Source organism: Motacilla alba, chromosome 2 (genome assembly GCF_015832195.1).
Source record: "Motacilla alba alba isolate MOTALB_02 chromosome 2, Motacilla_alba_V1.0_pri, whole genome shotgun sequence".
Taxonomy (NCBI): Eukaryota; Metazoa; Chordata; class Aves; order Passeriformes; family Motacillidae; genus Motacilla; species Motacilla alba.
In genome coordinates this window covers 40,303,423-40,327,010 of record NC_052017.1, presented here as the reverse complement: position 1 = coordinate 40,327,010, position 23,588 = coordinate 40,303,423, and the positions used below count along the sequence as shown (strand labels likewise).

Below are 23,588 nucleotides of genomic sequence, written 5' to 3'. Positions count from 1 at the left end.
AGAATCAAAAAAATGCCTTTCTTATTTCACCTTCATATGGAGTCACTTCACACAGAAAAAAAACTCTAGTAACAGACTACTTGCAGCAGAGCAGAGAGCAACCATTAGATTATTTTAAAATGTTGTATACATAATGCAGCTGAGGCTACTGTAAATTGCTTTGTCTTCGACAGAATGAAGAACTCAGTTCAGATAAGCTTTCAGAAAACCTTTACATGGACCCTACATCTGGATACACATCTCTCTTTTGGGACAGCTCTCATATTCCCTAAGGATATTTTACCACCAGAAACTAGACGGAGGTAATAGCATTGCTGAGTTGCTTCAGTGCAAATTGATTTGGTTTGTAAAAGGCACACCTTGGTTTTTTGCTGGCTCACGAGTAAGAGAATCCTCAGGTCTGCCTGCAGAGCACCCACAGTGGGACCAGGCTGTGCACAGTTCCACACCAAGCTCGGAAATTCCCCTTTCCTGTAACTTTGCACTCTGTACATTATCATAAACCTCCATCTCCCCACTGCTTACATTGCTTTTGCTGTATGAACCTATTACATTTTGTGTGCAATCTGATTTCTTCACAGTCTGAAAGGTAGACTTCCAGGTCTGTCGCTGACTTCTGCCAAACCCCAGGAAAATAATTGCTACGTGGCACTTACCTCTCCTTCTCTGGGCCACGGCCTTCCATTCTGTGTGTATTTGCTTTGATTCTGGCGCTTCTTTTGCCCTCCATCAGCAAATTTGCACAGCAAAGGCTCAGTGGGGGCTGTGAAGACAAGAAACCCAGTCTATATTAGCATCCCCCCCAAAGAAAGTGATTATACCAGCAACAGTAGTGCTTTGTAATACTGATCTTTTGAAGTAAAATCTTGCCTTCTGCAGATATTTTTTGCCTCTTTTAGCCTTGGCTCCACTGGCAGCTGTTCTTATTAACTAAGCTTCAAAAAATATATACTGGCAGCCCTTAAAAGAATTTAGCAAATATTGTTGAAAAAAATAATCAGCCTAAACAGAATGTTAAGTTGCTGTAGTGGAACAGTATAGTCAGGCATTAGTTCCAGCTACGTTAGACACGTATTCATGACCAGCATTAGAGCAAGGATAAACACTGCTTTACTAAAGCAGCTTTCTGTTTTTTAATGGTAAAACCTTTGCATAAGGAATAAGTGTTCTCACTATTTTGGTGTTTCTCAATATCCAGTCCTTTAAAAATCTGACTAAACAGAATAAAATGGAGACTTTTGCCAAGCCCGGTCCAATCAGCTTTCTTTTTCCTCTTAAGTCCTTCTTTTAAGCAAGTTGGCAGCTGAGAAAACCCTTTTCCTCTCCAAGTGAGATCTGGAGTGTGTGAATACAATAGTCAGGAGGGGCCAGAGTCCCAGGAAGAAAGGATAATCAGAGTGCTGCACACCCCGAAAGGCAGCCCATAACAGGGCCCCCTAGAGAAGAAATTAACACACATCAAACGGGCACAACAGGAAGGAAACTTGGTGTCTTGGGATCTCTTTCTCATCTACCCAGCTTTTCATGGACTCCTAAAAGATTTTTTTTTAGCCAAAACTTTAATTACTCTGCTGGTGGGAGCTTGTCTCTCCTGCTTAATCCTTAAAAGGAGGGCCAAATTCTACCCACTAACCTACACTAGGTGAATGTTAGGGTTGTGCTTTATTGCCTACATCAGCAGAAAAGCAAACCGATATTTGCCTGTTTGAAAGAAACCTAAAAATCATGTGTCACATCTGAGTCTCCTCAGGAATCTTCAAGTTCCCAGGCCTGATAAGTCTGTAATTAATTAACCAAGAGTTTCCATGGAGAAACTAAGAAATCTGGGTTTTTTCCTTTCCATTTCCTGTTCCTGGGAGGCTAGAAATGTTGAAAGAATACAACTGCAGAGACATGAAGAAAATTTTTGGGCAGGGAGGCTAATCAAGTTGTAGACTTATTTATTTGTAATAAAAATTATTATTTGGTTAAGGGAAAAGTTCATGCTGTATTGAAACAAGTTAACCTCCACTAACCTCCTGATTATAGCCAATTCAAAATGGGTCAGAAAGTATAGATTAAAATTGTGATCATGTAAAAACTGCAACCAAGAAACAATGCACGGAGAGAATCTCACATCAAAACCACAAATTCGCATTGGAACAGCATCATTTTGGCTACTTCTGAAGCTACAACAGCTTTGTTTTTTCATTACCATTTTACCAGGCTAGTAATTTTCAAGGTCACTAGAAACTGAACTGCAGGAAACAATCCATTATTGGCAGAAAGCTCGACTGTGTGACCCCAGAGGTCCTTCCCCACCACCAACTTTGACTATTGTATCAGATTTTTCTAGAAGCAATGCTCAGCCAACCATTTTAAATTTAAAATAATGAAGATTTAAAAGCATCCAGGTGGCTATGGAGATTCTCTCTGCAGATGAAGAGACTTCACAGGGCTGATTGCCCTGTGCTTTCACTGGTTTTACTCCATGGCCTGATGCTGCCTGATTTCAGAGTGGTTACTTAGAGTTCACTTTGATGTGATTGTGAGGGAGGAGCAGGTGCTAAGCCAGCATTAGAGAAAGGCCTCTTAAACATCACATCTGAAGCTTCAAAAGCTTTTTGATTTAAGCACTGAACAACTACCAAGTAACATATGATACCATTAGGATGACCATGCAAAAATCATCTGCACAGTGGATATTTACACACGCCCTGATCATCTGCTAATGAACACATCTGGTATTAGCCCATGTACTGTGATGTGGTTTAACAAGCTACACATCCTCTCTCTCTATTTAGCCAACCACAAATAGGAAGCTTTTACCATTTCCAGAATCCCCTTCTCCAGCATTACCATCTGACAACCTCATACTTGTTAATTAGCGGCTTCCTAAGGTTGATTGAGATCGAACAGAGCTACCAAACAACTTTACTAACGCCATCTAGAAAAAATGTGAAAAAATATTGTATAAACTTTTCAGGAAGTTGGAAAGAAGGTGGAAAAGGACAATGCTCTATACAGGCAAGTCTCCGCATGGGAAATTATATTCCTCTATGATAAAATGAGGGTCATTCTGTGGATAAAATCAGTCTGTGTTGACCAACATTAAAAGAAGTAAAAATTTCAAAACAAAATATTCTGACAGGAAGACAGAGCCCATATAGGATGTTTTCAGGTTGAGGATTTTCAGGGTTTTGTTGGTTTTTTTCCCCCTAAACACAGGCGTGCAACATCAAACAAGACAGATTATCTTAATAACTCTGAAATGGTGTAGATCCTAATGGTTTACACCTGGAAAGAATTATGGTAACCAACATATATATATATATATATATAAAATATGTATATGTGTATATATATATATATATATATATAAACCAAATTAATAATCTCTCTTCTTTCAGGACATAAAGTAGAATGTAATAGTCTTGGGAGCTCAAAGATGTTGCTCGAAGTACACAGAAGAACTCAAATCTTGGTTTACTTCAGCCCTTTAGAAATGCTGTGTAAGAAAGGTCCTCTAGTCTTTCCAAGATCAGATAAACCCAAATATTAGTGCCATCATTCTTACTGGTCAAATACAGAGTAACACAAGATATTAGAAAGACAACATGCCATTCCACCATGTGAGCATAATTCTTTCTAAGTAAAATTATTTTTTAATGGTTTCATTAAATTTCCAACATGCTTTAAAAATAATAAATTTACTTCAGCCAAGAAAAGGATCACAATTACGTACCATGGTTATCAATTCGAAGAAGAAAATATTTAGGAGCTAGACAAACAATATCAATATTAGGTGAATAATATTTATGGGTTGCAGTAGAAGTGGTATATTTCACCCCAAATACTTCAGAAGGGGACAAAAGAAAAAAGGGAATATTTAAAACTTTTCAGCTTCTTTTCTCTTCCATTCCATGTAGACAGTCTTCAATTTATGGACTGCATTTTTACTTTTGTCTTTTTCCTCTGTATGAACACATGGACTGAAAATAAATGCCTGTCTCTCTGCCTCTTCTCTCACCTTTTGTACTTCTGACTTAATAGAAAATGTAATTTGGATATCTGTAGATGTTCACATTTTGAAGTGATAAGCAGATCTTTCTATATGGTTCTTGACATCCTCTAAGTTTTAAGCATATGTGGTATTTTGAAGCGTATCTGGAAAATCTACTGTTGCTATTTTCCTGTTAAAAAAGTGAGAATTGATTCGCTTGAAACAAATTTCAGGCTATTCCATCCTGATAAACTCTTCAAGATAGAAGGCACTGCTCTTTCACTGACTTCTACCTGACAGCAACAAACACAAATATCAAGAATAAATAACTGCTTTAACCTGAACAAGGTTCATTAAGCCATAACCCATTTTTCAAGGCAAAGATTTAAATGCTTGCTGCAGTTCTCATCCAAAGCCTTCTCTAGTTAATAAGACATAAATAGCCCTGAACTTGGCTTTGAGTCTTGAGAAGGAAATGGGATCAAATTGATAGTGCTTCTAAACAGCATTTGCCAAGATATTCAGGGCTGCCTTAGGAGAGGGCAGTAGCTGCTAGTGTTCAAATTCAGTTCCCATGGAAGTCAATGGCTAAAACCCTATCTCACTTCAGTCAGGCCCTGAATTTACTCTGAGAGTTCAGTGGAGGTGAAAGAGAGAGACTGGTTTTATGTCAATCAAGCCTGTCGATATTGTTGGAGTTCCCTCAGGAGATCAGCTTCTCATGCTCTGCTACTTTAGATGGACAGATTGTGCAGACAAACAGCACAGAACTGCCAAAAGGCTGTTAGTATCACCAAAAGCAACACTGGTACTTAAATAGCACAAAAACTTCTGAAGGAAGAAGAAGGGGTAACAGTGCCCCCTTCTCAAATCTGGCAGTCTCTAAGAAATGTTCCAGCTCAGGAAGGGAATTTCAATTAAATTGGAGAATTCAACAAAATAAAGCAAACTCCTAACTAATTCTGAATACATAATTTCCGTATTCTTTCATTCATTGGAAGGCAGATACACTTGAGCTCCTACATGTGCAAAAATGTATATATTCATGAGCATGTGCTTCATAAAGGAAGATGAAAGCTGTCATTTGCATTTGGTGGGACTTTTTCATTATTTCAGGTGCTCTGAAACTTTTACTGTCTTAAGAGTTACTGAGAAAAGCCTGTTCCCCCCTGTCATTTAGCATCATCTGTCCAGCAATGGCAAAAATTACGTATACAAAAAGCAGTAACAGAACATTTTTATGCATTTTTGCTGCTTTCACTGTGAATATTTTTGAAGACAGAGTATTTTTCAGCATGTCAGGAAGAGTTTAATCTCTTCTCATTTTTGCAACAATGAAAGTAACATTTTCAGTAAAAACAGCCATGTGCATTGTGAACATTCATGTGGGTCTTTAGCAACCTCTATTTTGTTAATGTGAAGAAAAATAATTAAAAAGTCATTGGTATGACAATGAATGGTCGGTGCACAATTAATGATCTTTTTCAAAGTATGTTTTAATGAGAAAGTTGGATTAATTTCTTTTTCAGCCTTGGCAAATCCTCCTCCACACTAAAAAATGGTGCACAGTAATAATTGGGTTCACAATTAGATCAAGCACTCATACTGACCAAGCTCTGACAACTATTTCAATTCCTAACTGCCTTCCAAATTCTAAGTAGTTTGGTAACATTTTCATGTGCAAAGCACACAGAACATCTGATTGAAACACCCAAGAACCAAACTCTTTGTCTGTTATAGATCAAACATTTGTAGTCTTTAAAAAAACTTCACCTTATGGTAACATCAAATCCATTTTGTAAGGACGGAAGTATTTCACAGGGAGACATGAGAGACACAAAAGCTGTACAGCAAGGCAGGACAGAGCAAGTTTAAGTTTTGATTTAATATCTGGGCTCAGATGGATGTACCCAGCAGGACTATGGTATTTACAGAGCCTGCAGAGTTTATTTACAAAATGAATGTTGCTGTTGTAAGCTTTGAAAATGTAGAAGTTCCAGGACCCCATGAACAGAGTCAGTCTCTGCTCTTGTGAGTCCACTGGCTTCTAGGAAATTCCTGCCATGCAATACTTTTTCATCCCAAAGTCATAAATAAACAAAACTTGAACTTCAAGGAAGATTATAGAACAAAACCATAGCTATTCTGCTCTCGGGAAATGAAGATGAAGAATTATAAAAGATGGTACGTGACAGAATAGGACATGTAAGGACAAAGTGTTAGCTGAGTAAGGAAACTATAAATAATATGGCAAATAACCACTTCATGCTGTCCTGCATGGAGTTGTTAAAGGACAGAGTAATAGATTTTGTCCCGGAAGTCCATGATACAGGATGTGATGGCACAGGAAAGACTCTTAATGTTTACAAGAGTTACCTTTAACAGAGGTTAAGCCATATACAGCATATTTCATGGAATCATAGAATATCCTGATTTGAAATCACAGAGCATCTTGATCCACTAGGATCATCAAATTCTATCTCCTGGTCCTTCACAGAACAGCCTCAAGAGTCCCACCATGAACCTGAGAGTGTTCAAATGCTTCTTGAGCTCAGTCAGGCTTGGTGCTGTGATCACTTCCCTGGGGAGCCTGCTCCAGTGCCCAAACACCTTTGGGGTGAAAAATCTTTTCCTAACACCCAGCCTAGACCTTCCCTGATGCAACTTCAGGCCATTCCCTTGGGTCCTGTCACTGGCCACCACAGAGCAGAACTCAGTGTCTGCCCCTCCACATTCCTTCATGGGGAAGTTGTGGACTGTGATGAGGTCTCAGTGTCCTCTTCTCCAGGGTGAACAGACCAAGTGACCTCAGCCACTCCTCATTCAGCTTTCCCTCAAGGCCCTTCTCCATCTTTGCACATTTACTAGTATTTTAGTTAAACTTAACTACATGATATTAATTTGTATTTGTACAGATGATTATAAAAGCAAAACAATGAGTTAGTTATCACTGCATTTTAGTTTCTATAAAACTTCAGTTTTACAACATAAATATAGAAACGGGGGTAACAGTTAATAGAAAAGGACACCAAAGTGAAAAAAATTTAGAGCAAATATCTATTTGGGTGAACAAGAAAAAGGAAGTGATCTACTTTTGATAAATTGTATGAGACTTTAAGTAACTATCTCTTTTTCACCTCTTTGTCTTAAAAAATGGGAAGCAATCCTTTCATCTTTTTGTATAATAATTGTTCCTAAATAGCAAGAAAAAAAAATAAATCTCAGAGAGAAATAATGTGTCAAGCAAAAAAAGTTAGGACTTCTGTCCTGTGAAACAGAAATTACTTAGAGCAGGTGGAACAGGTATGTGTACATATGTGTATGTGTATGTTGGAGAAACAGCATGCCAACATGGAAGTGTGGAGCAGATCTTGTTGCAATCAATCTAAACACTCAACCAACTGCATGGAAAACTTCTGCTTAATGTTGTTGTTGTTGAAATGTCTATAAATATTTGTTAGAGCAGACCAGAAACTGGAGTCGCCATTCTATAAGAAACTGCAAGATTCATTTTACAGTCTGTTTGGTTTTTTTTTAAACTATTTTCCTTTTTAAATTTTCAGTGGAACAGTGGACTGGAAGCGTCTGATTCAGACCTAATAAAGTGCTCCATTCCAATCTGCTGATAAGGAGGAGCTGTTGTAAATGTTATTGAAACAGATGCTTCAATATGGTATGGAAAGTTAAATCAATCAGAAGAACTGAGATACAGTATTAAAATCGTGCTGAAATGTTGTAATATGATGGTCTAATTTTATTTCAAACTCCATTTCTCATACAACTCTAGTGCTGGTCTCTGTTGGAGAGAATGAATGCATGGTGAGCAGATCCAGAATAGAATTTGGAATTTTATTACTTAATTTTATTAACTATTAAATCATTGTAAAATACTCTGCGCTTTAACACTGGAGTCTTCCTTTATTATAAACAAAATGCAGAGCTCAGAGAAATTAGACCTTCTCACTGAACCCAAAGCCTCTCTACTGAACCCAAATTTAAATTTGAGGTAAGCACAAGCAAGAGCAGACTCAGGCCCACTGTTTTTGCCAGAGAAATCAGCTTCCTCAGACTTGATGATACAGAAAAGTTCTGCCCTATTGGAGGTCCCCAGCATAATGCTGAAAAATTCCAGCTGTGGTTCATCCTTTGTAACCAGTGCTGTGACAGCTCTTCACAATCTTTAACAACTGGATGAAAAGGAAGTGGAAGGAGTGATTTATTTTGCAGTTTTAAAATTTCTCCAAGAGTCTTTCTAGCAAAAGAGTAGATCTTACTGAATGACTGTGCAACTAAACCAACTAAACATGTGCATCAGTTTGCACAAATAATTTCACACACCTATTCTTAAACCCAGTGGTTTTTTTCCCATGACTTTCAAATAGGATCTGTTACAAATTGAAATTTAGGGCACATGCTTTTAATGTGCCAATTCTAATTGCAAAACATGTAATTCAACTGGGTTAATATGTCTTCCAAAAAACACTTTGATAGACTCCCTTGGATTCATGCCTCATTGGAAAAGCCATGTACAAAAGAAGCAAGATGGTATCACATTTTGAAGAGAAGCATTTGTTACAAGTCATTGCAAATCACATATTATCTTCGAGACAGACAATAAATAAGTATTGAACTGTTAATTTATGTTAGATAAGGAAAGCCTCTGACTTACTCAATCATCACGGTTAAAAGGTGAATGTTTAAGAAGCCCATTCACCCTGTCTGAAGAATTTTTGTGTGGAACTTACGTGCTCTAACTTCCCTGTTTTTCTATCTTGCCAGAGTAACTAAACAAGACACTGAAGAAAGAAGAGTCCATGTAGCTCTTCTGGAAACAATTTAAATAATCAGTGGAATAAAGATTTATGATAACACAACGGTCCCCTATCAAGAGTTTCTTCCCACTGACAAGAGCTGACAGCTGTGAACATTTTTTTCAAAACAAAACAAACATAACAACAAAAATTATATTTTTAATGTTTTTGCATAGATTTTTGCAAATACTAATTACTGTCTGGGATTCTGACTTACACAGTTAAAAGGAAAAAAGAAAAAAAAAAAACAGAATGGTCATCTGTACCACTTTTATGCTACTGACTTACTCCATCAGATGCTCATTGGACTACATGATGGGCAGGAGCTGATTCCTCCAAATAAAATGAAAAAATGCCAAACTTAAAATACATTCCTGTATTAAAAAATAATTTAAAAACCTTTTTGTGTCGTTCATTGTAAATTTCTAGACAATGCATGATTTGCCACGCAGACACACATTTCTACTGAGTGTGACAAGGAACTAATAGAGATCAGGCAACGTCCAACCCAAGATCCCAAGACGCAGCGAAACTAATGAGAACACTTTCACTGGAAGTAAATATGACAGCAGTTACGCTGAAATAGATCTTACAAACTTTGTTCTTGTGTTTTATTTGGTCTTTAAACTTAAAACTGAAATCCCTTCACATTGACAAAATGCAAAGAGAGTGAAGACAATGGCTAACCTGTCATCAGAACCAGTATTCAGGGGAAAAAAAAAGTTACACAGTGAGGTTCTGCTGTCTTACTGTGTTGCTCATCATCCCAGAGAAGCATTAAATCTGAAAATTCATACACTGAGGCAGTGAACTAGAGGAGAGGCCTAAGTTGTATCACATTTTTAAACCAGTAGCACCCTGATTTTCGTGCATGTATTCCAGACTGGTGCTCCTGAACCAACTGTGGTTGATACATCAGCTGTGTGGGGCCCTGGACTCCAATCTGCAGGTAGAAGCTCACTGAGGAAACCTGAGTCTCTAAATGTGAATCCAAAACCACTCTTTAAATCCCCCTCTGAGACTGCCCTGTGAGCTTTTAGGAAGATTGTACTTCATATAACTTTTTCTCTTCTCCCATCTCACGAGTTACTTTGGTTGGATGAAAATGGAGATCTTGTATTTCTTACTGTTCAATTATTAAGGAACGGCAACAGAGGCGGCTTCATCTGAAAGGCTGAGCGATTTTTAAATGATCTCATGTACCATAATTTATAATGGAAAATCAGGTACAAATAGTGTGATATGCTTTCTAGTTCCTCTCTAATGGAAATAAAATGAATCCCTGGTAATGGGTGACCCTACTTGCTTCTGTGGTCACCCCTTTTATTTTTTCAGTGTTCTCTTTAGTAGTCTCAGGAGAAAAGAACAAATGCAAAGCTTTTATCCAAAGCTGCTTCACAAAACAATAGCTCTGTACTTCTGCTACAAAATCTATTTTTACTATTCTCAGAAACAAATATTATTGATCACAGAGACTTTGCTATTCCCACTGAGAAAAACTTACTTGCACTGACAGTTGAGAGATAAAATTATTAGAATTTATGCTGTACAAATAATTAATTCTGGTTCCATTCATAAAAGGTTATTTCATGTAGCTGTTTAAGTGTTACTCTAATATCTAGTGTGGAATCTATTTATTTTAAATTTAATTTTATTATGTTTTGTATTATTTTTGACTTTGCATTTATTTAGATAAACCAGAACATTACCATCATATATTCCTCTGTATGACACTGCTAGAACTAACACTAAAGAGACAAAAAAAAAACCTCTTCAAATATGTTTTCAATATAAACAAGGAAACCAGGACAAATGTCTCGTGTCAATGAAATTATTTCTTTCCACCAGCATAATGACAATTCCTGAACATACACATTTATTGTTTAATAACTGAAGTTGAGTTTTGGGATTCCAACACATGTATACTACTAATGTCCAGAAGGGCTTATGCAACCCAAGGTTATACTACATGAGGGAAAAAAAAGCATCAGTTATGACCATCAGCTTATTTAATTCACGTGTATGTGTTCTATTAATATTTTTTTCTTTTTCCTAGTTAGGGGAAGACACTTTAATTAAAAAAGGGGCTATATATATATATATATATATATAAAATGCTAACACTATTTGCAGCTCTGTTACAGCCTGCTAAAGCTGCAGAAAATATATACAATCAATAAATAAATAAATATTTGGTTTGGGTAAAAACGCCCTGTGTGTAGTCAAAGTAGTAACATGACCTTCTTGACATCTGAGTTGAAACAATCTATTTCCAAAAGCACTGATTACTGCAGATGCATGAAATAGTCCACATGAAATATTCCAGTGTAAATGTAAAATAAAGTTAATTTTTAACCAGCTATCAATCTGTTAAAAAGTTAAAATATTCAGAAATGTTCAGACCTTTTTTTCTCAGACTGCCTAGTGAAAATCCTTTTATTTAAATCAGTTCTAATTAACACACACTCTAATAACAACTGCTGGGTGCAGCAGCAAAAACTCTAACCACTGATAATCTAAAACATAGCTCAGTCATATAATTTTGCCATTAGTCTGAGAAAGAAAGAAAATCTGAAGGGAATTTTTTTTAAATTTATTACCCTTCTTTCATTTTATTCTTCTGCATTCACTGAAAGTTCTAATATGTATGCCCTAAAATGAAGGAGTTTACTAGGAGCTAACAGATAGCATTACCAGCTTTCTCACTTCAATGCAGGAATAATTTTAAAAAGTGAATTTGACCCTGACTGTGACAAAACCAGGGCTGGGTATAGGTTGCAAAGCAGGAAGCATTTGAAAAACAGTGACTGACTGATTCTTAAAGGCAGGAGTTGATTTTGCTGTTGTAGAGAATAACCAAGCCACACTAAATCCCTTGGACAGCATAATTTGTGTACCACAAAACCTCACTGTGCTCTCACCATCTTCTTCTGTAAATGGGCCCAAAGGGAGGAAGAGAGTACTTTGGAAACAATACATAAGTAAGGATGCTGATACCCTTTACCTTTTTCTCCCCAGAAGAAGGGGCGAGTAGCAGCTCAGAACAAGGCCTGCACACAGCACCAATGGAACACATCAATACCCCTTGCAGCTCCAGCCTGATGCACTGGCTGCTCCTCCTGGTAATTTCCAAGCCCTGAGTCTGAAACACAGAATTTTTTTGGGTAGCAACTGTGCTGAATGGCTACTGCCTTCCTCACCAAGTACCTGAAGGTAGGGAGCAGATATGGCAGAGGCATTTATGTGCTAGAAAAGGAAGATAAGACCTTGGAAAAAAAATACTCAGTAACTCCCATTTCCTTGAAGGGCAAGAAGGCAGAAAGGCCCTGTAGCAGATGACCAAATGGAGCTCCTGTCAGGACATCGAGGCTTTGCACCAGCTTGAAGTAAGCCCCTGCCTTCAAGGCACAACTGTACCTGTGGTTTTCATGACAGAGAACTGCACAGTGGAGTCACTGGGAATTTTCCACTAAGTCACCAATTTATGATGACACTTTATCCAAGGGAAAGACAAAAAAGTGAAATTATAATCTTTCCCCAAGACAATGGAAGATCTTACTCATACTTCTTAGCTCTTTTCAAAATGTGTTGATGATACCAACACTAAATCTAATGTGCTATGACATAAGGAAAATTCGATCCCTTGCAGCTTAAAAATCTTTTATTATCATCTGAGACAATATCCTAGAATATTAAACAGATGACACTAAACCCTTCTAAAATTTTCAACTGCAGATCTCTCAGCTAAGGGTAGACAAGGAAGCAAACTTAGATATTAGAGACTGAGTGATAGACTAATCTTTAATGTCGTAATACATTGCTTACAGATTTTATGAGGGTCATCCTAGATTCTACTTTGCCATGCACCCAAAAATTACAAAAAGAGTAGGATTTCAATGCTAAGATTGGCAAAATAAAAAATCAGCACTCTACTCCTTCAGTTAAAAAAACTGGAATAATCAGAACATGAGAGAGCCAAGCACAAGGAAGAATACATGAAAAGGAAAGAAAGGTATAGAAATATGCAAAGAAAAACACTTTAACAGAATGAATGGAAAAATAGGAAAAGGAGGGAAAGAAATGTTTCTAAAATGCCCTGGAAAATGTTCAAGCTTTACAGAAAAGCAAATGCAACTCATGTCCTCCATTTCTGAATGACAACAGGGGCCTTCAAAAACACTTCACAGAGACAGCAGAAAAAGGAAAATTCTAGCAGAAATGCCTGCTTAAATGCCACTGCCTATAGCAAACAGAATGACAGAAGTTTATAAAAGATGTAGTTTTATCTGAAAACAGGAAAGGAAGACCTATTCTGTTGCATTGTGAGGAACCCACTAAGGCTGTGGATGGTCTCAGGGGCAATTGTTTGGCATCAAATCACAAAAGAAACTGGGAGAGACTACAGAGTTTCCTCTATACAAAAATATCAAGTCTCTGTTATTAAAGTAAATTCCAAAGCTTATCTCAAAACTCTGTAGATGGGCCAACACTTACATGCCACAGAAAATAAAATTAGAGATGACTATGTGAACAATGAAAAAGCAAGGACCTCTCTTCCAGATAAATTACATTATGAGAAATAGTAATAATTCTTACACCAAAACACATAATTTTTTAATGTTTTGTCCCCATTTAAGTGGGATCCTTCTTTGGTTTACAGGCACATGGATGCAGGCAGGCTGGCATGATGAGTCTGTGTGCAACTCTGTTCAAAGCATGATTGTAACTCAACAGCAGTATCAAAGTCTGGTCTGGCAAAACCCATTTCCAGCTGATGTGAAACAGCAATTTTCTTCACAGCAAATTATTTCATGAATCAGCCAGCAGGGAGTGACAACATTCTGCTGCCAGTGACTAAGTGTATGACCTCTGGGTTGTAATTTCCACCAGCTTAAGAAGAGTTCATTGCAAACATGAGCTTATTTTTCACACTACTGTTAAGAGCGATGCTAATCTGGCTCTTGATTTCCTTTCTTTCTTCTTTTTTTTCTTTTTTTTTTTTTCTTTTTTCCTTTTTACCAGCTTTATTGTTTACAATGTAGTATTTCCCTGGAGACAGAAAACAAAGTCTAGAACAGGTTGCTCATAAAACTTGAAGACAACACAGCAAAGTAAGAATTAAAGGGCAGCAACTTTTCTACTTCAAGGAATGTGGCAGGCCTAGCAGAGACCTCATGGTTTTCTCCTGTCATGAAAAGGCAGGTGAGTACTGAACCTTGCAACCTGGCGAGAGACAAGCAAACTGAAGTGAGAGGGAAAGAAACCTGTTTGAGAATGCCTTCTGATACAGAACTAGAAACTGTGGAAAAATCGCAGTCTTAAGTATGGTGAGAAGATGAACAAAGAGTTTTAAATGAAGGGTGAGGTAAAGACTGAGTACTGAAAATATGAATATTACCCAAATTATCAAATGTTCTCCAAATACTTCAACTAGGATCTGCACGCAAATAAAATTTCCAGCTAATGAACCACAACAGACTGATGTCAGTATTAATTCTACTGAATTAACACAACACAAAAATACTCTACTGCTTTGTGTGACTCAGTTGTAACAATGAACCATGCTAGAAAGTCTTTTATGCCATTAACAGAAGTGTTGAGGAGAGGAAAAATAGAACCCAAGATTTTATTTAGCATTGGGATTCTGTTTGATTCTTGATCCTCAAAGGAGTGACAACCAATGGTTAAAAGAGCTGCCATTAAGCCACATTTGTTATTTCTACTCAGTGCAGTTCTGTTTCTTGGGTTGTTACCAGTGGGGAGAACAAAGTCTCAGGCTCTAAAGCTCAGCTCTGAATTGAGAAGGACAAGCTGATAACCAGTGATTCTTAGGCTCTACGGCAAGGGTGGAGGAAGCTGTACTGAAAAGGCCAGCATGGACTTGTTGGTGGAACAGGACATGAAAAATGTAAGACTTCTTTGTCTCCCCCTCTGTCTGAGGTAGCCTAAGAACTGGATTTCTGGGACATGTGCCATATGATTAATGTGGATCTATCAAACTGTGCATTCAGAGGGACAGAGTCATATGAGATCTCTTGAAACTTACTGGTGGGCAACATGATACATGCATGGGGTTTTTAACTGGCCAGGAGAGAATATATTACTTGGATTGAAATACAAGCACATGTGACATCAGATGAAATCAAGGTGACCCAGGCCTCAGCACAGCCTGTTTGCAACACACTGCTTTTGCTAGTGGATAAGCAAAGATAAAAGCACATTTAGGCAAAAGCTTCTGCTTTAAGGGTGCCTATGTGCCAAACCAGAATAACATTGCCAGCAGACCTGCTTTATAGTACCAGAAGAAAAATGTATTTATTTGAAATGGTCAGCTTAGACCAAACTGGCTTACTTTTATTATCAGTTTTTCCTGTGTTTACATAGCATATAAAATGAGCACGGAATTAATCCAGGTTTAATCCTCTATCTCTTATTCCTGCTTTGTAATACCCTTGTAGGAGAGTCTTCTCACACAAACTGAACTATTAATATTTACATTATGCAACATGTTCTAGTGCTGCAGGATCAGGGTATGAGCATGCCTATGCAGTTCTCAAGCTGTGTCATGCCAGGCTCCTTCAAGGTAACTTCTGCTGCCACTTTTTGCATTCTAAATATGGTGGGGGTTTTTACAGTGCTTATCACTGACTTTGTTTGCAAACACCTTACAAGCACTAATGATTTCATTTTCCCAGTAGGCAGTGAAGTATTTCCTTTGTTTCACAAAGGGACGAGACGCAGCACAGGGATAATTGAAGTTGTCCAGTGTCACACAGTCACTGAGTACAGATCTCCCGACTTGCTGTGCAGTACTTATTCACAAGTTAACCCTTCTCAAACAGCTCTACCTAGCTGCACCATTTTCTCAGCCTCATTTCCCACTTCAATCCATGCCAGGAAAAATCTCATTCAGCGATCCAAGATTGCAATGCCACCATCAGCTCACTAAGTTCTTTATCAGAAGGCAGCCTGATCCATAGTGCTCATCCAAATTGAGCTTGTAATGATAATAAGGACTGCATGCAATTACAGACACACACATTTCTCTATACGTGTTGTACATAACATATGTGCATATACACATATATGTTGTCTGGGATCTGTAGAAAGTTATCAAATACAGAACATCAGAACAGTAAATGTGCAGTTATCCAAAGCTTCAAACAAACCTGTTTATTCACTGCAATATTTAGCTATTCCAGGCTCACACTCATATCTATATCCCTAGAGGGCAATGTCACCTAAGAGGTGCTCATGTCCCTGTCATCTTCATGTGAAGTCAAAGACAATGCTATTGCAGAGACAGACAGAAGTAAGGCTGTACTTAATAAAATTTGCTGAAATTAGACTTGTCCCTGTTTATACTCAAGAAGTTTTGAAGCCTGATTTCAAGAAGAGCAAGGTACAGTTGATTATCCCAAGTTTACCTACCTTCACAAACCTCTGGGATTTTCCTACTATGTCCCAATATCAAACAGTGTAAGGCATAAGTAAAGGCAGAATTCACTAAGGTCTTAGAGACCAGCATGCAGAAAACCAAACCACTAGAGAAACTTGAAGGGAAAACAACACTCATTTTCTTCCCTGAATTTACTGTCTTGCTGCTTCACAACTAATTTACTTTCTGCAAAGCCAAGTTTCCAGCTGGCAAGGCCTATGTCTATCCTCAGGTCTCACTCCACGTTTACTCTCAACATTGTTCAACTTGCATTGTTCAACTGTGCTGCCAACACTGATGGGCATCATTTCAATGGTCTCTTTTTCATGTGTGAAACAAAACCCCTCAGCAACAATGTTCTAACTCTGAACAAAAAACGATGTTTGGGTGGGGAAGTTTTCCAGCAAACCTTCTGACAATGCAACTGTTTTTAAAAATCGGAATAATGCCATATAATTGATTTATTGATGAACTTAGTAGCCTGGATTTACCCTCTGAAATATAAAAAAAAAGAAGGCTTCTGTTGTTTGCTTCCTTTTTGTTTTAAATTATTGATAATTATTTCACAAATGTCTTCCCCTGACATTTGATTTGCTAGATAATACACAAACATACAGTTTCTAATGGGTTTTCTGTCCTTTTAACCTAATTTCTTTTTTCATTACTTTTCATTTTATTTCCAATTCCGATATAAAACCTGTTTTCCAGAAGATTTTTGCATGATCTGAAGCTTCCTCACTTTAATAATATAGAGAATGATATTTTAAAACAGCAAAGCCAAGATCAATGATAGCAGAGAAGTAAAATCAACCCATATTTTTAACTTTTCTTTGTCGTGTTGAACTCCTTCACATGCATTCTGTCCAAGAAGGTTCCAAAATTATGATGGAAATTAATAAAAGTTATCTATATGTTAACCTTTAAAAAAATCTGCTACATTGAAACAGTTAAATGAAGACCATAGAAGAGAGTTCAGCATAAGAACAGATGTTTTGCTGTCAAGCTACTAGCTAGCATTGTTACTGTATTGCACAAATACATTAGCTAATTATTCATTAGGGAGATCACAGAGATAATCATTAAGAAATGAAAATTATATATTTTACATTTTTAGAACACAGAAGAGGAAATAACAGCTAAAACTTCCAGGATATATATGAATGTGCACAAAACAATGGAAAAGTCTCAGTGTTAAGGGAAGAGAAGTAGTGAGTAAGAATTCTAGTACACTCACTGATTGCAGTGGCAGTGACTAACAAAGTCCAGTAATTTATTTGCTATAACAGCATTTAAACTCTTTGGAACAAAGGAGGTTGTGGTAGCAATTGTTCTGAGTGTATCTTTGGGATTGCATTAATTTACTCAAATTTTATCTGTATGAAGAATTATGCTGTTTTTTCTCAGTTTTCCCCAGCCAATATAATTTGAAGTCAGCGGGACCTTGTGATTATTGGTCTTACAGCACTGCAGGTCCACCCACCACTCCATTCATAAATGCATGAAAATGCAGGTCATCCTTCTAAAGAAAACCACTTAAAAGTTTAAAGGACAATAGCCTTTTGTGTCCTCTGCTGGAATCCTATGTGACTAGGAAAGAGACATAAATTTTTTTTTCCAGTGAACATTCACAATATGCTATCTGTATATCATCATTCTCTACAAAGACCCACTGAGATTTCCTAGCACTGCATTAAACAAATTAAATGCATTTTTGTATTGCTGTCCTATTCAAAAGATTGCTCCCATGCACTAAGACTCAGAATAGAAGAAGCCCTCCGAAAGTGAAGTCTAAAGAGAACACATCCAATCTGCTATTTAACCTATTCTTCCCATTCTAAAGACTTTTTTTTTTTTTCCCCAAGGTGTGGCCCTGGTTAGAAAGGATAACACAATAATGATCTCCAAGCAACAATACCTGTATTGTAAAATCGCAATTTATTCAGATGCTCTTTCCAGTGTAGCCAAAAGAAATAACCTGACATGCTAACGGACAGGTTTCTATTTAAACAAAAACGAAAAAACAGAAGTCCTTAAGAAATAGCCTCTAAAAAACATGGGTTTGACTCTTCTCCTTGAATTCCACTGACAAAAGTAATAAGCGAGGTGACAGGAAACTTGATATTAATTCTGCAAGTTCTAACTAGATGTGCAGGAGATCTAAGCTCAAGGAATAGGGCTCGAATGCAGAGCAAATAGGCAATTATTTTGAGCAGGAGAATTCTGTGCCTGATGATGACTTGCCTGTCTCCATTCTCTGCAAGAATCTTCTATATTGATGCCTATATTCAATCTTAATGCCTGATACTGAGTGATGGGAAGCTGTAGGGATTCTTTGGAGATTCACTGTTAATAGTTTTAACTCAGTTGCCGTGTCTGCTGGGATATTTCATAAATACATAACCCATGCCATGTGATTGGAATAATTAACTAGAATCACACAGAGCACATAGCTTTAAAACTTTTGCCATCTTCTGCTTTAGCCCCTCATCTTCTCAAAATAACAAATGCTGGTAAAAGGGCATGGAGTGATTTCATCTCCTCTGCATGCTTTCATGGCGCATTCACACAGCTCCTGCCTCTGGATTCCTTCAGAACCTCCTGCATGAGGTTCTGAAGGAATCCAGATTTCCAAAACCATTTTTTTCCCACATGCTGGGATGGCTGCAGTTCTTCTCTACTGTCTGTATGGACCATTCTACAGAATATATGCAAGTTATAATCAGAATCTGAACATTCCTGTCAGAAAGAAAACTTCAGGATTTGAGTGAAAATGTTTTGAGAAAGAAAATCCTGCTGCAAATGTGCTTTTCAAGCAGCTTAAAATTTATCCTGCTGCTTTTTTTCCCCATTATTAATCTTCTGCTTCTTGGTCCTCTCTTTCCCAATGCAACATCAGCTCTTTTTGTTAGCATATGACATGCAGGAGGTTTGTCTGTAAGGCCTCTCCATAAATAATGCAATTGCTATGGTTTCTGACCTATCTAAATTCCAGCATTTGAAGTGGACTGCACTCATTTGTATGAATGGACTTCCATGACATGGATCTCAATGAACCACCAGTAGCAACATTCTCAGTATTTGCCTTTCTTGCATTATTGTATTAAAGAAAATGAGGAAAATTATATATGGTCCACCCCTAGGGAGGGTGCTTCAATTTACTGTGCCAGGTGTCTGACACATGATTCAGGCATAGTGACCCCTTCCTTGAAACCTACCTTCTTTATTCTACAGTCTTCCCTGTTCCTTCAAAATAAGGAGGCATCCTGAACAAAATATATGTTCAGAGGTGCAGGACTATCACGTGTTGTAAAGTGCTCCCACTCAGTCCATAGGAGAGAAGCCCAGGGGTATATTCAGTCTGCTGAAAACAATCTTGCTGCAGTATCATTACAATGCAATCTTCATTTCCAATCCCATCAAAACACATGGCAAAAAACTGTTTTCTGAAAGCTGGATCTCATCAGATCTTCTCATAAGAGTTAATGTGGCTTTCCTGATGATCAACATGAACATGAGAACATTGGCCCCAGAAACTCCATAAGGTAAGGGTGACAAGCATGAAGCCAGCAAAATTTAAAAATAAAAGGAAAAATCATAGAATTTAAGTTTTAGGGTCAAATTGACAATGGGTTGTGTTTATTTTTAATAGTCATGCCTAGTTAATTCCCTTCAATTAGTAGTTGTTGAAACTTTAGTTTGAATTAGAAAAAATCATATCACTAAGTAATTTAACAATGGTTATTACCACTTAAGACTTTCAGATGCGTAATTATGCAAATCCACCAAGCACCATTCTGACTATATTTTCATTACTTGGCAAAAATTGCTGCTGGAGGAATGAATTTACATAATGTCATCTGCTATTTCATTTACATTTTTTATTTCAAAAATAAGGTGTGTGTAAGGTAACTTGTACAACAGTTCCACTGTTCCTCACCTCCAATTTTAATTTTTTCCTACTTGTTTAGTAAGGATGCAAACATAGGACTGAGAATAAGCAAGGAATCAAGAATACAGCTTAGGATATTTCCTAGTACTTGTCCTTTGTCTCCTAGTACTTGTCTTTGTGTGTCAGAGAGTATGTACTTTGTCATTTCCAAAGTACATACTCTCTGACACACGCATACATAATTTTAGACATAACCAGAACTTAAATGCAGATCTAGATATAATGAAACTTCCCATTTTTGGTGTACCATGAAAATGCATATATTTTACAAAACCAAAAGCATAAAACAAAAAATTGAGATATTCATCTCATTCCTCTCTTCTGACTCCCTCCTCCATTTCTCCTGAGTGAAGTATTTGAAGACTCTGGGCTCTTCAACACTCTTTCACATGGCAAATAAACGAAATGATTCTTTATCCTTACAGCCTCACTCTACTGCATTTCATATCAGTTCCCACTGTGTATTCCTCTCACAAAATTCCTTACCAGTCCAGTTTTCTGTACTGCACTGAATGGCTCCATACTTGGTGACACTGTGTTTTCCATTACACGTCTTGACTACCTAATTGGTTGACTCCAGCATTACAACACTCAATGAGTCAAAAGTAAAGAAACTTGACCAAAAATTTCTTCATGTTTCAATAACGTCAATCACACTCACAGAATAATGCAAAGGAAAACAAGGAAAAGAAGAAAACCACCCTAAAGGCCAAACCAGGTCATTTTATTCCTATAAATCTATGGCATAGTGGGCTGAACATCCTGTCCTCACCCTCACCATTATTATGGGCTTGAATTACTGGACCACAAGGTAGTTTATGGTATTAGTTTGCCTACAAGGAACAAACAAAGCATTTACTGCTGAAGTACAGAACTAGAAACAGAAGACACATAAGACAGTATTTGGCATTTTTCTTAATGAACAAATAATGTAACTCATCAGTTTTCTGGTAGTAGGTAGAGACTTTGCAAACAGAATTTCTAAAATGGATTACCAGGAGAAAAATTGTGATAGGGACTTTCAGATGCTTCTACATTCTAGACATATACAACACAAACTAAAAGAAAAATAAAAAGAAAAACAATGCACATTTTACAGGAGAGATGGATCAAGGAAAAGATGTTAAAACCCAAGTGAAAGTTAGTTCAAACTCAATTTCAGGACCATTGAAATATATGAGGTTTCATTGTGTGATCACGAGGAAGGCAATTTTTGTGATTTTCATTCAAGAGAGAAATGCTACAAAATCACATCCCTTTGGGCAGAAAAACAAATACTCTGAAATAAAATAAAATACTGTACTTTTTTCTTGTTCCAAGTTTTTTGTTTGTTTTCAAATTTTCTGTCCTAGTTCTAAGTTCTGTTATTTCAATTTAAAAGTTTCCTTCTCATTTTTAAAGGGGAAAAAAATCAGCACTTCTTTTAGAGGTTGGCAACTCTTCCTGAGTTCTGCAACTTGTGCCCTTGTCTAGAGATATTAAACTTTGACTGCAACTTCTCCTGCTTTGAGTGACAAAATGAAAATTAGATCAATGTAGCTGAAGTTCAGAATTGTTGCTGTTGACACTTTCTTTGTGAATTCTTTCTCTTCCCATTTTCACCCAAGATAGTTTTTTTACTTGTTTCCATTTTTTTTTCATCAAAACATTTCAGTTTTATGTATCTGCAATACATTGGGCTGTGCAGCTTTTGGATATGAAAACACTGAATCTGTGTTTTAACTGACCATGTGAAATAAAAAAAATAAGTTATGAAACATTTTACAAAATGTTTTTTCCATTCTTTTGGCACTTTGGGATTAACTTTAATTTTAAAGTTGAACAAAGAACTATTTGCTATTCCCTCTGGAGACAACAAAAACAAAGTTACTACACACATTTATTGCACATACTTAAATACATTTATACCAAAATTCAGAATGACTCAGTAGTCAATGAGTCAGTAGTTAACTACTACTTGTGTCACCTCTGTATAGAAAGAATCACAGAAATAAGAAAAGATTCAGTAGGTGATTATTCAATTATCACTAATAGTGGTGGTAGCATTGTGCGCATACTGCCTTGGAAAATACCAATATAATATCCATGCCACACAGAGTACGCTCTAAATTAGAGAGACAATATAATGAGAAATGCATAGAACCTTTGCATAGCACATTTGCACATAAATGAATTTAAAACAACACATATCCCATATAAACACTTCTTGTTTTTGTTTTTTTTTACTCCTTTAAATTGACACGTCTTATCACACTACAGTATGACTGCTATGTTTGCAAAGATATTGACACCAAAAAAGTCTATATAGGTGTTTATTTCTGCTTGTAGCATGTGTTCAAGAGCTGCAAAAGAACAATGAGGCTAGATCCAAAATTCTTCGAAGCCTATACATTCAATGTTAGTATTAAAAACTCTGTTTAAGAATGAGGCTGAGATCTGCTATTGTCCTTTCCGTTTTAAGCCAAGCTGCTAAATACTATTTTGGTTTTCTACTTAAATGACGAAAACCTGCATATGGTATAATAACCCTGACTATTCCTTTACTTCACCTTCTGTAAGAGGGGTAACCCTGTATGTATTGATCTGACACTGCTAACTGGCACTACCCAGAGTACAGCATCTGGTGAATCAACCACTATCACCATAGTGGCACGTTGCAACTTGGCCCAAGGTTTTTTGGATTCACAGCACAATGTAGAGAAAGTTTTTACACATAAACTACCACCTTCCAGCCAAGTATGCTGTGTTATCACATGTTTTATTATAATTTGTGATACCAGACTACGCTCAGTGTGCTGATCTGCAAACTGGCTTTCTGAGGGAGGAGATGGGGGAGTCTCATTTCTCTGCCAAAATGAACTGTAAGAGAGAGTCATTATATCCAAGTCCATAATAAAAGATTGTGCAGTGCCATCCACAGTTCACGTAATTTTTTTATATTTTACTGCATTTGGTATTTAGCTTTAACATTGAACAAGTTACTTTTCTCTCTCACTGACAGGTTAAGACCTTTACAAATCTCTTTTTAAGAAACCTGGCAAAACCTGCACTGCTCTTCCTCTTGCTCTGTTGAAGAGAAACACACTTAAACCTCCAGCCCAATATTTACTGTAGGTAGGATCAGAGCTCATTGGCTTCTCAGGATGATTTCCCAAAGCATCACCTAACACAACAGAGATGGTGGCTATCTGCTTCTGCAGGAGCCTGCCTGAATAAAACAAACTCAGCAGGTTTTACTAGGGACAACTGCTATAATTTTTTCCTAGTAATGTCACATTTCCTGTGAAGTTTATATACTCACTGGCTGGGTAAAAACCCTGCTCAGGATATGTGTCCTCTCTCCTGAGGCTGGGAAAATGCAGCACAAGGATCTGAGCATACACATAGCAAACTGGGGAGCCACACCAC

At 37.2% G+C, this 23,588-nt stretch overlaps 1 protein-coding gene across 8 annotated transcripts in view; it reads right to left on the bottom strand.

The window, feature by feature from the left end:
- RBMS3 (RNA binding motif single stranded interacting protein 3) overlaps positions 1–23,588 on the bottom strand; it is a 705,955-nt gene that overhangs the window by 89,714 nt on the left and 592,653 nt on the right. For all 8 annotated transcript variants that reach the window (XM_038127643.1, XM_038127644.1, XM_038127646.1 and 5 more), the window contains one exon: positions 657–763. In XM_038127643.1, coding sequence (XP_037983571.1) covers positions 657–763 — 107 coding nt within the window. The remainder of the gene's footprint in view (positions 1–656; positions 764–23,588) is intronic.